The 11,304-nt window shown below is 44.4% G+C and overlaps 1 protein-coding gene across 1 annotated transcript in view; it reads left to right on the plus strand.

Moving 5' to 3' along the window:
- Positions 1–7,749: 7,749 nt before the first annotated feature.
- Positions 7,750–11,304, plus strand: part of MTMR6 (myotubularin related protein 6) — a 34,720-nt gene continuing 31,165 nt past the window's right edge. The window contains exon 1 of the mRNA XM_006831950.1: positions 7,750–7,773. Coding sequence (XP_006832013.1) covers positions 7,750–7,773 — 24 coding nt within the window. The remainder of the gene's footprint in view (positions 7,774–11,304) is intronic.

Genomic DNA, 11,304 nt, shown 5'->3' on the forward strand with positions numbered 1-11,304 from the left:
TGACATTAATGGTATTCTCTGGTGATTACTGTGTTCCATTGGGTCACCTCTCTTTGGAATGGGCACAAATATGGATCTCTTCCAGTCAGTTCTTGTCAATCTTTACATGAACAGAAAGCCACTCTTTCTCCCATGGAATGGCTGGTAGATTTGAACTGCTGGCCTTACAGCTAGCAGCCCAACACGTAACCTACTATGCTACCAGGGCTCCTTCATTAGCTGGTAAATAGTAAATATAATTACCAAAAACATCAACATTTGATTTTTTTAAATGTGGCATGTTTTCTCACATGACAATCATAGTATCAGACATCGCACATCTTTGAAATGTTTACTTTAAAAAAAAAAAAAAAAGAAGTAGGGTAAGAATAAATACAAAGCAGAGAGAGAAAAGAAAGTAGAGACCAAGTCTACATTATTTCACACCCTTGTGATTGCTTATTTGATCCTTTTTGTGTAATGTAATTGATACTGACAGAAACAACCAACAAGCAAACCCTTTCGCCTTTAATTAAAATGCAGAGTCCATGTCAAAAAGAATTTTTTTTTTTTAAATGAAAGCCATCTGTAACCATCACTTAATAGATCCAAGTTGTTTTTTTCTAGGCACTTAAAAGACAAGCATCTAGGTGTCCTCCAGAACTTGGATACCAAAGGAAATGACAAAGACATACCTCTAGATGAAAAAGACCCAAAGTAGAGGTAGATTACTCCCAAAGGCAGCAAGGTGTCTAGAACGGTTGTTGTAAATGGCTGGACAGGAACCTGGTTGGATGAGTGGAAGGTGTAAAGAGAGAAATGTCACTTAGGCAATAGCTTGCTCAACAATGAGGCCCAGGCAGGGTAATAGGTCTTTTGCGGTTGGTACACCCAATGGTGTTTATGGATGCCTGAAGATTTGGCTGAATGATAATGGCCACACCTATCACTGGACTCCTTTCTCTCACTCTGAATTCACGCTAACTAAGCAAACATCTCTATTGCAGCCTGACTTATAACTTCATAGGAAGAGAACATGCTGACCCTCATCCCAGTCTGCTGGAAACTTGTTTCTCATGAAAAGAATCCAACTGGTGTTCTGACATCGATCAATCTAATTGACCCTAAAAGACAGATCTATTCTTGGCTGGTCTCCCTCCAGTCAGCTTGCAGGCCCTTTCCACTGTATTGAGTGCCCTCTTGGCAGAAACCACAATATTTAATCTGATGGATTTTATTGCAAACGAAGGTTGCCAGCGAAGGAGCGGAGTCAGGAACACGGGTGCACACAGTGGTCTGCTTAACCAGATCATCTGTTTAATCAACATTCATAAGAAAACAGATCTCAGTAACTGAACTTCTCCTTTGTACAGTCTCTAGGGTAAGCCGTGCCCTGTTGGGATGACAGGGTAACTGGGCAGAACTAGTGACAGAGAAGCACTTCCCTCTGACCTGTATTATTTGGACCCTGGGGGTCCTGGCATGGCGCTGTGGGATAATGCACTAGATCACAAGGTCAGTTTGAACTGCAAGGTCGGCAGTTCAAATTCACCAGCCACTCCTCAGAAACCCTATACAGGGTTGCCGTAAGTCAAAACTGATTTGAAGGCACTTAACAATTTGGATCCTGAGTCCTGGTGTGGTGCTCTAGGATAAGCATTAGAATGCTAACCAAATGGTCGGCAGTTCAAACCCACCAGTCACTCCTACACAGGGTTGTTATGAGTTGGAACCAATTCTACAATGCTTATTAATAATAACATCTAGTTTCCACTGGACTGGTAACCACAAGGGCAACAGTTTAAACACACCAGCCACTCTCAGAATCCCTCGACAGGGTCGCTAGGAGTTATAATGGACTCAACAGCACATAACAACAACAACAACATGGTTTCCAATTGGGGCTTCTATTCAGGCTCTGTCAGAATGTCTCTTTCCAGAGCTTCCTGTTCCTGATCACAGGCATCAGATCTTCAAACAGTGACCTGGGGGGTTGGGTCCTTAGCAAAACTGCCAAGCCCTGCCTCTCACTGTACAGTCAAGTTCACTGTTGAGGGCTAATTACACCAGTGAATATCAAAACACCAATTTAATTCAGCCATTTGAAGCAGATTGGAATGAGGACCTGCGTGTCCTCTTCCTCAAGCTTTCAGGGAAATGTTCGTGACACGAAGGTCAGACACTCAGACCAACCAAGATGAAGCCCGTTGTTGCATGCTCTTTGAGCCCTTGTACTGCGAGAGCAGAATGCTGCACATATTTCTTTGACAAACAGAATTCTGTTCTCTCATAGTTTGTTGTGGCGGTGGTGATGTGCCATCAAGTCGGTTCCCACCCTGCACAGGGTTTCCAAGGCTGTAAATCTTTATGGGAGCAGAAAGCATCATCTTTCTCCCGCGGAACAGCTAGTAGTTTCCAACTGCTGACCCTGAAGCTGACCCAGACTGATTCGTAACCACTACTCTACCAGAGCTCCTTCTTTCACGGTTTAGGAGGCCGGAAGTCCAAATTCAGGGCCAGACTTTCTCTCTTTGTTGACAATATAGGAACTCCTTGTCTCTTTTCAACACTGCAGGCCTGGCATTGCTTGGAGGTCTCCATATGTCTGGGCAACTTCCCCTGGGTCTAGGAGGTTCTCAGCACTGGAACCCTGGGTCCAAAGAACACCCTCTGCTCCCTGCTCCTCTTTCTTGGTGATAATGAGGTCCCCTTTTCTCTGCTCGATTCTCTTTCCTTTTATTTCTTGTAAGATAAAAAGTGATGCATGTAAACTCTCACATCAGAACAGGGATGTGACACACCCTTACCTCCTCACAACTGATTGGCTGATCCCATGAGATCCCATCATGGGGGATGGCTACATTGGTATTGCTATTGTTCCATGCATAACGACCTCACATGTACAACAGAAAGAAACAGAAAAAAACCTGGTACTACGGCATCGTCACAATCTTTGTTAAGCTTGAGCCCATTGCTGTTGCCACTGTACTAACCCATCTCGTTGGGGGTCTTCATTATAGAATTGCCAAATTAGGTCATTACGTATTTGCCACATCAGCTAAATTGACACATGTTTTGGGGAGACACATTTCAATCCATGACAGTTGCTGTCGAGTTTATTCTGACCTGTACTGGCTCCTCATGTTGTTGTTATGTGCCATCGAGTCAGTTCTGACCCTGAACAGGGTTTCTGAGGCTGTATATCTTTATGGGAGCAGAAAGCCTCATCTTTTTCCCCCAGAGCAGCTGGTAGTTTCGAACTGCTGACCTTGAGGTTCACAGCCTGATTCGTAACCACTATGCTACCAGGTTCCTCATGGGTGAGAATAAACTGTGATACATGGGGTTTTCAAAGCAGAACTTTTAGAAGCAGAACGTCTGAGACACTTCTGGGGGGATCTGAACCATCAGCTCTTCAGATAGGAGCTGAGTGCTTATCTGTTGTGCCACCAGGGCTCTTTAGACGGCACCTAGAGAAAAAAAATATAATTTAGAAAACAAAAAGCCCCTCCCACTGTTGTCGAGTCAATTCAAACTCATAATGACCTTAGGACAGAGTACAATTGCTCTATAGGATGTGGTGCTGTGGGATAATGCACTGGACTGCAAGGTCGGTTTGAAGCTTAAGTTTGGCGGTTCAAGTTCACCAGCCGCTTATAGAAGTAGACTGCCTCATCTTTATACTGTAGAGCAGCTGGTAGATTAGAACTGCCAACCTTTAAAAACTATTGTTGTTGTTAAGTGCCGTTGAGTTGGTTCTAACCCATAATGACCCTGTATAGGGTTCCCAAGGAGTGACTGGTGAGTTTGAACCGATGGTCTTGTGGTTCAAACCAATCTTGTAATCCAGTGCTTATCCTATAGAGCCACACCAGAACTCCTAAAAACTATATCCACCACAAAAAAATGGCAATTTTGGCATCCTGAAGGAACTCAAATGATGTTCCTTTTCAATGTTCTTTGTGTTTGAGAACAAAAAGAAGTTTGAGACGAAGATCAGAGCTTAGGGTGGATGATGTAAGGGTTAGGGCAGCCCTTGTTTCCATAAAAGAATGAGCAAGACTATGTCATGATGCAAAAACAAAAAATCCCCAGCACGATTTTCCTGGCCTTTTCTGTACCCGTATAATTTTCAATTTTCTTAAAATGTTTTTATAATAAGCCCCTGTAATCCTCCTATGTCCTTTGAGAAAGTCTATCTAGATTAGCTAAGAGCCCTGGTGTGCCGCTGTAGGATCAGCACTGGACTGTTAACCACAAGTTGGTAGTTCAAACCGACCAGCTGGTCCTCGGAAACCCTATACAGGGTCACTATGAGTCAGAACTGACTCGATGGCGTTTAACAACAGTTTCCAGTAAACGGTCACCATAACCTTCTGAGCTGACCTCTTTGCCTTGAATTCATTTCTGAGATCTGCCCAACCTTCCTGTAAATGTTTGACCCATCTAAACAACTGCTGTTTTATGTGGGCCAGAATTCCTGTAAACTTCTTGTGTTGCAAAGCTTCAATGATTTGGGAAGATGTCTACTTGTGTTTTGTTAAAAATTTGATATTAGTTATGACTTCAAAATTGTTTTTTTTTCATGCCATAAAATGTATTCTTTTTTCTGAAGGCACCTTACCGAGATGAAGACAAGTGTTATGTACTACTGAGAAAACTTGTTGGCAGCCATCCACTGATCTGAGACACGTGTTTAAATTTCAACATTTTATTTGGAATAACCCTGTGCATAAATGAGCTGGAACTCTAATATAAATACTTTTTGACTTATCCTCAAATTTGCATAGGTATAGGTATCTGCATGGGATTATGGTGGCATCATATAATAAGCACTGGACTGTGAACCACAAGGTCCTCAGTTTGGATCCGCCAGCTGCTCTAAGTGAGAAAAATGAGGCTTTCTGCTCCTGGGAAGATTGAAAGCCTCCCACACCCTATACAGGGTTGCTATGAGTCAGAACCGACTCCATTAACAACAACAAATATATTTGCACATGGTCCGTTTGAACTGCAAGGTCTGTGGTTTGAGCTCACCAACCGCTCTTCAGAAACTCTATTCACTGTTACTCCATGGCACTTAACAACAACATTCCATAGTAGTTAACAACAACAACAATATAGAGAGATGGAGTCCCGGTGTGGCGCTGTAAGATAAGCACTGGACTACAAAGTCAGTGTGAACTACAAGGTCAGTGGTTCAAACCCCACCCACCAGCCATTACTCAGAAACCCTGTCAGGGTCGCTATGAGTTGGAACCGACTTGACGGCACTTAACAACAACAATCTTAAAGCATACTTTCAGAATTGTCTTTGCTATGAACTACCTATGGCAAATTCTCTCTTTTTAAAAACAGTACTGTATTTGCATTTATTTTTGGAGCCTGATACTATACCAGACTAGTTTCTAAGTGCCTCAATCTAATTCTCATTACATGTGGTCCTTACACGAGGAAACAGTTCCATGAGACAGGATGCTGTACCTATCTATTAGGTGCCTCTCCGTTGCTTTATAAGGAGCTCTGGTAGCGTAGTGGTTACGAATCGGGCTGCGAACCTTAAGGTCAGCGGTTTGAAACTACCAGCCGCTCCGCGGGAGAAAGATGAGGCTTTCTACTCCCGTAAGGATTTACACCCTCGGAAACACTGTACAGGGTCGCTATGGGTCAGAACCGACTCGACGGCACTTAACAACAACAACAACAACTGTTGCTTTGGCACTTGGTCTGAAACACAAACAAAACGTTGACAACTTGTACAAAATGAATGAATGAATAGTGAGCAAAGTGAAACAAAATTTTTAATTAGATAGAGAAATTTAGAGTTGGCTCAGTAGGTTAAGCATTGAGCTGTTACCTGCAAGGTCAGTAGTTCAAACCTACCAGCCACTTCAAGGAATAAAGTTAAAAAGATTTATAGTTCCAGGAACCCCATGAAACATTTATACTCTGTCCTGTGTGGGGTCTTGGTGTGGGGCTGTGGGTTAATGCGCTGCACTACAAGGTGGGTTTGAACCACAAGGTCGGTGGTTCAAGCTCACCAGCAGCTCCTCGGAAACTCTATACAGGGTCACTATGGGTGGGAACCGACTGAACAGCATTTAACAACAACAACAACATACGGGCTTGCTATGATAGTGGGGTTTGCAAACACTTGAAATAGTAAGAAAGATGATGTAATAGTTTTCGTCCTAGACTTTAAAAAATAACATTTGCTAATTACAAACGTGAAACAGCTTAGCTGACGTCTTGGGCTGGACAATTCTTGTTGCGAGAACTGTCCTGGGCATTGTAGGCTGTTTAGCGCATTGTTGACCTTGGTCCACTAGATGTCAGTAGCACGCTCCAGCCCTCACCCATCTCTCACAACTGAAAACCTCAAAATGTCCTTCAGGTTGAGAACCACGAACACGAAGGAATTTAAAATAACAACTTGCAATCCTATTACTTAAAAATTTTAACGTTATGCTTACATAAATAAGAAGCACAAAACCCGGCCACAGTGTACTTATTATCCTACTTTTTTTAAGTGCTGTGAGTTTGTTCCAATTCTTAATGACCTTGTAAAGGGTTTCCGAGGAACGGCTGGTGAGTTTGAACTGCCAACCTTGCGGTCCAGCGCATTATCCTGCAGCGCCGCACTGGGATTCCCTACTGTCTATAGCTAGGTGTTTTTTGTTTTGTTTTGTTTTCTTCTTTTTACTCAATAAAACAGGATCAACATTTTTGTTATGTGGTATCCCTTTAAGGAGTCCTGGTGTGGTTCTGAACTGCAAAGTCGGTTTGATCCGCAAGGTCGGTGGTTCAAGTTTACCAGCCGCTCCTCGGAAACCCTATAAAGGGTTGATATGGGTCTGAACTGACTCGAAGGCACTTCACAACAACAACAATAGGGTTTCTGAGGAGCGGTTTGTGGGTTTGAACCGACAACCTTATGGTCCAGTGCTTATCCCACAGCGCCACACCAGGACTCCTATCTCATGAATAGTGCTACCGACTTGACCGCACTTAACAACAACAAATGCATTTGAAGGAGCCTGCTGGCACAATGAGTAAGCGCTGGGCTGCTAACTAATTTTGATGGTTGGAACCCACTCAGCAGGCTCCATGGCGGCGGACACCCATCAAAATTACAGCCTAGGAAATCCTACGAATCCATTTTGTCTCATGGGGTCGCTGTGAGTCGTAATACTCCACGAACAGACAACAAATGTATTTGACTACTTCCTTAGGACAATGTCTTTTAAGTAGAATTGCCTCTCAAATTAGAGACAAAGTAAATTTGGTGCTGCCGGTTGGGACAGTGATGGATTTCAGTAACATTCATTCGGTTCTTTCTTGTCAATAGCTCCTTGTGGAAGCGCGACCCATTTCCCTGCGGAGAAATCGGCTACCCAAGAGTCGCCTCTGCTCCTTTTGTCCTCTGTTAGGAGGGCTGCCTTTGGTCCGAGATCTGTGAGCCGTAACACTCCTCCAGTGGAAGGGGGCGCTGTGTGATTCTCGGTGGCACCAGTCCATCCAGGGGTCGCTCTCCCCAGCGAAGGCCCCGTCTCGTCTCGCCTTGCCTCCTCCTCCGGTGGCCCGGCTTGCGGAAGTGTTTCTAGGAGACGGTGCTCGACGGCCGCGCCTGCGCAGTGGGCGCTGGCCAGGGTGGGCTGACGGGTGGAGACTCTGGCCGGTTGACGGAGGCTGGTCGCTTTCGCCGCTGTTTTTTTCCCCTTGCTCCCTGGAGCGCCCGTGAGGCGGGCTGCCGGCAGACGTCTGCTCGAGATGGAGCACATCCGTACGACCAAGGTAGCTGGGGGAGAGAGCGGGTGGAGGCGGGGTGACGAAGGCTCGGCCGCCGGGCCGGGATTGGGAATGGCCCGGCGGGGCTGGCTCGGCCGGGGTCTCGGGGAGAGGACGGAGGGCCGGGGTGTGGTCGGCGCGGACGCACCCCTCGGAGTCGGGGGTGAAGTCTCGGGAAGTGAGGCGCCGCCCTCGCTGCGCCTCACTTTCTCCGGCATATCTGGGGCGGAGGCCGACGTCCCGGCCTCGGATACCGGAAAGCCAGCGCTTCGTTGTCCCGAGTCACCGATTCTGGGCGCAAGTTTTGGGGGAACTGACATCGGCACTAGGACGTGTGTCAGTTTCTTGTTTCCGTTTCCAGCCACTTAGATTTGTTTCTTCGGCTCGTTTGGACTCTAAGGGGTAGTGATTAAAGGGCTCTGCGGTTATCCTAAAGGTCGGCGGTTCGAATCCTCCAGCGGTCCCGTGGGAGAAAGACGTGACAGTCTGCTTCTGTAAAGATTTACAGTCGCGGAAGCCCTATTTAGGATTGATACGAGTCGGTGGGTTTGTTGTTTGGGTTACGAGATACCAGGCACTGGACTAAACACTGGTATACAACAGCGAACTAGATAGACTTCATATGTTGTAGTTGTTGTTAGGTGTCTTCGAGTCGATTCCCACTCGTAGCGACCCTGTATAGGATTTCCGAGACTATAAGTCTTTGCTGGAGCAGAAAGCCTCATCTTCCTCCGCAGAGCGGCTGGTGAGCTTGAACCGCCGACGTGGTGGTTCTCAGTCCTGTGTTACAGAGCCACCGTGCTCCCAGACATCATACAAAAGGCTTCCTCCTTTTCAGTGACCTTCTACGTTACCCAGCCTGATGTCCCTCACCAGGGACTGATCCCTCCTGACCACATTGCCAAAGTACTCGCAGGGAAGAGTCTTCACCTTCCCTTGGAAAAAGCGTTCTGGCTGTACTCCCAACACAGATTTGTTTGTTCTTCTGACAGTCCGTCATATTTTCAGTGTTCTTTGACTGTACCTTAATTCAAATACATCAATTCTTCCCCACTCTTCCTTATTTATTTTCCAACTTTCATGCCTATGAGGTTATTGAAACTAGATTGATCAGGCCCACCTAGTCCCTTAAAGTGACTTCTTTATTCTTTAAGCACTTTAACTTGGTCTTTTGTAATAAATTTAATGCAGTAATAGCGTTTAACTTTTTTTTTTTTTTTTTACTGCTGCTTCCATGAGTGTTGATTGTGGGATCAAGCACAATGAAGTCTTTGTCAATTTCAACCTTCATTAATCATGATATTATTTAATGGTCCAGTTGTGAACATTTTCATTCTGTTTACATTGAGGTGCAATATTTGATTGAAGGCTGCTGTCTTTAATCTTCATCAGTAACTATTTTAAGAACTCTTTGCTCCCAGCAAGTAAGGTTGTGTCATCTGCATATTAATGAGTCTTCTTCCAGGTTCTTTTTTATATAATTCAACTTCTTGGATTATTTGCTCAGTATGCAGAGTGAATAAGTATGGTGAAAGGATACAACCTAGCAGACACCTTTTATGAGTTTTAAACTATTCAGTATCCCTTTGTTCTGATCTAATGACTGCCTCTTGGTCTATGTACAGGTTCCTTATGAGCACAATTAAGCATCTAGAGTACCTATTCTTTGCAATATTATTAATGTTTACTATGATACACAGAGTCAAATTTGTATAGTTAATAAAGCATGAGTAAGCATTTTTGGAAGGAGCTCTGGTAGTGTAGTGGTTACGAATCGGGCTGTGAACCGCCACGTCAGCAGTTCGAAACTACCAGCTACTCCGCGGGAGAAAGATGAGGCTTTCTGCTCCCGTAAAGATTTACAGCCTCGGAAACCCTGTTCAGGGTCGCTATGGGTCAGAACCGACTCAACGGCACTTAACAACAAGAAGCAGTTTTGGAATCCTGGTGTGGCACTGTAGAATAAGCACTGGCCTGCTAAACACGCGGATGGTGGTTCAAATCCACCAGCCGCTCCTTGGAAACCCTAGTCAGAGGTGCTATGAGTCAGAACTGATGCAGTGATACTTAACAACCAGGAGCATCTTTTTGATATTCTCTGCTCTTAGCCAAGATCCAGCTGATGTCAGCTATGTTATCTCCTCTTCTGAATCCAGCCTGAATTTCTTGCAGTTCCCTATCAATGTACTGTTGCAACTGCTTTTGAATTATCTGCAGTAAAATTTCACTTGCATGTAACATTGGTGATAATGTTTGATTATTATTATTATTATTATTTTTTTGGGAATGGGCACAAGTATGGATCTCTTCCAATCGGTTGGCCAGGTAGCTGTCTTCCAAATTTCTTGGCATAGATGAGCGAGCACCTCCAGTGCAGCATCAGTTTGTGGAAAGATTTCTATTTGTATTCCGTCAGTTCCTGGAGCCTTGTTTTTCACTAATGCCTTCAGTGCAGCTTAGACATTTTCTTTCAATACAATCAATTCTTGATCATATGCTCCTTTTGAAATGGTTTAATAGCAGCACTTTTTTTTTTTTCCAATGGCTCTGTATTCCATCTTCTTTTGATGCCTTCCTGCATTATCCAGTCATTTGTCCATTGTTGTTAAGTGCTATCAAGTTTGTTCCAACTCATAGTGACCCTGTGTAGGGTTTCCGAGGAGTGGCTGGTGAGTTTGAATCACTGACTTACGGTTCAAACAGAGTTTGCCATCCAGTGCATTATCCCACAGTGCCACACCAGGTCTCCAGTTTTCCCACAGAATCCTTCAGTATTGCAACTTGATTGAAAATTTTCATTTCTTTTAGCTTGAGAAATGCAGAGCGTTAATCCTTTTGGTCATAACTCCAGGTCATTATAATAAATGAAATTGCACATTTCATTATAATACTTGACTTTGTCATCTCGAGCTGTCCTTTGGAATTTTCTGTTCAGTTCTTTAACTTCATCATTTCTTCCAGTCACTTTAGCTTCTCGATGTTCAAGAGCAAGTGTCAGAGTCTCTTTTGACATCCATGTTGGGCTTTTCTTTCTTTGCTGGGTTTCTAACGACCTCTTGCTTCCTTTATGTATGATGTTCTTGATGTCATCCCATGACTCTTTTGGTCTGTGGTCAGTAGTGTTCAATCCGTGGGCATGCTCAGTAAAGTAGAGCCTGTGGCGAAAAGAGGACGACCCTTGATGAGGTGGACTGACACAGTGGTAGCAATAGTGCACTCCCACTCGGGATGGATGGTGCAGATGGCGAAGGACCAGGCAGTGTTTCAGTCTGCTGTGCAGAGGGTTGCTCTGAGTCAGAACCCACTCACTTGACAGCGCCTGAGAACAGATTCCTCTTTTTGCAGGGTTCTTTCCCGGCGAGGCTCCAGGGCTTGGGATGACATCATATATTAATGTCAAAGGCTATTGTCAAATGCTGTTTGTGAATGGAATTTACCAGATGGAATAGAAGATTGTTTTTTTTTTCCTAACTATAGATGAAAGATTGCTTCCTACCGTTAGTTGTAGAATGGAATGTCCCCATATCTGACTGTCTT

The sequence above is a fragment of the Chrysochloris asiatica genome, unplaced genomic scaffold (assembly GCF_000296735.1).
Source record: "Chrysochloris asiatica unplaced genomic scaffold, ChrAsi1.0 scaffold00005, whole genome shotgun sequence".
NCBI lineage: Eukaryota > Metazoa > Chordata > Mammalia > Afrosoricida > Chrysochloridae > Chrysochloris > Chrysochloris asiatica.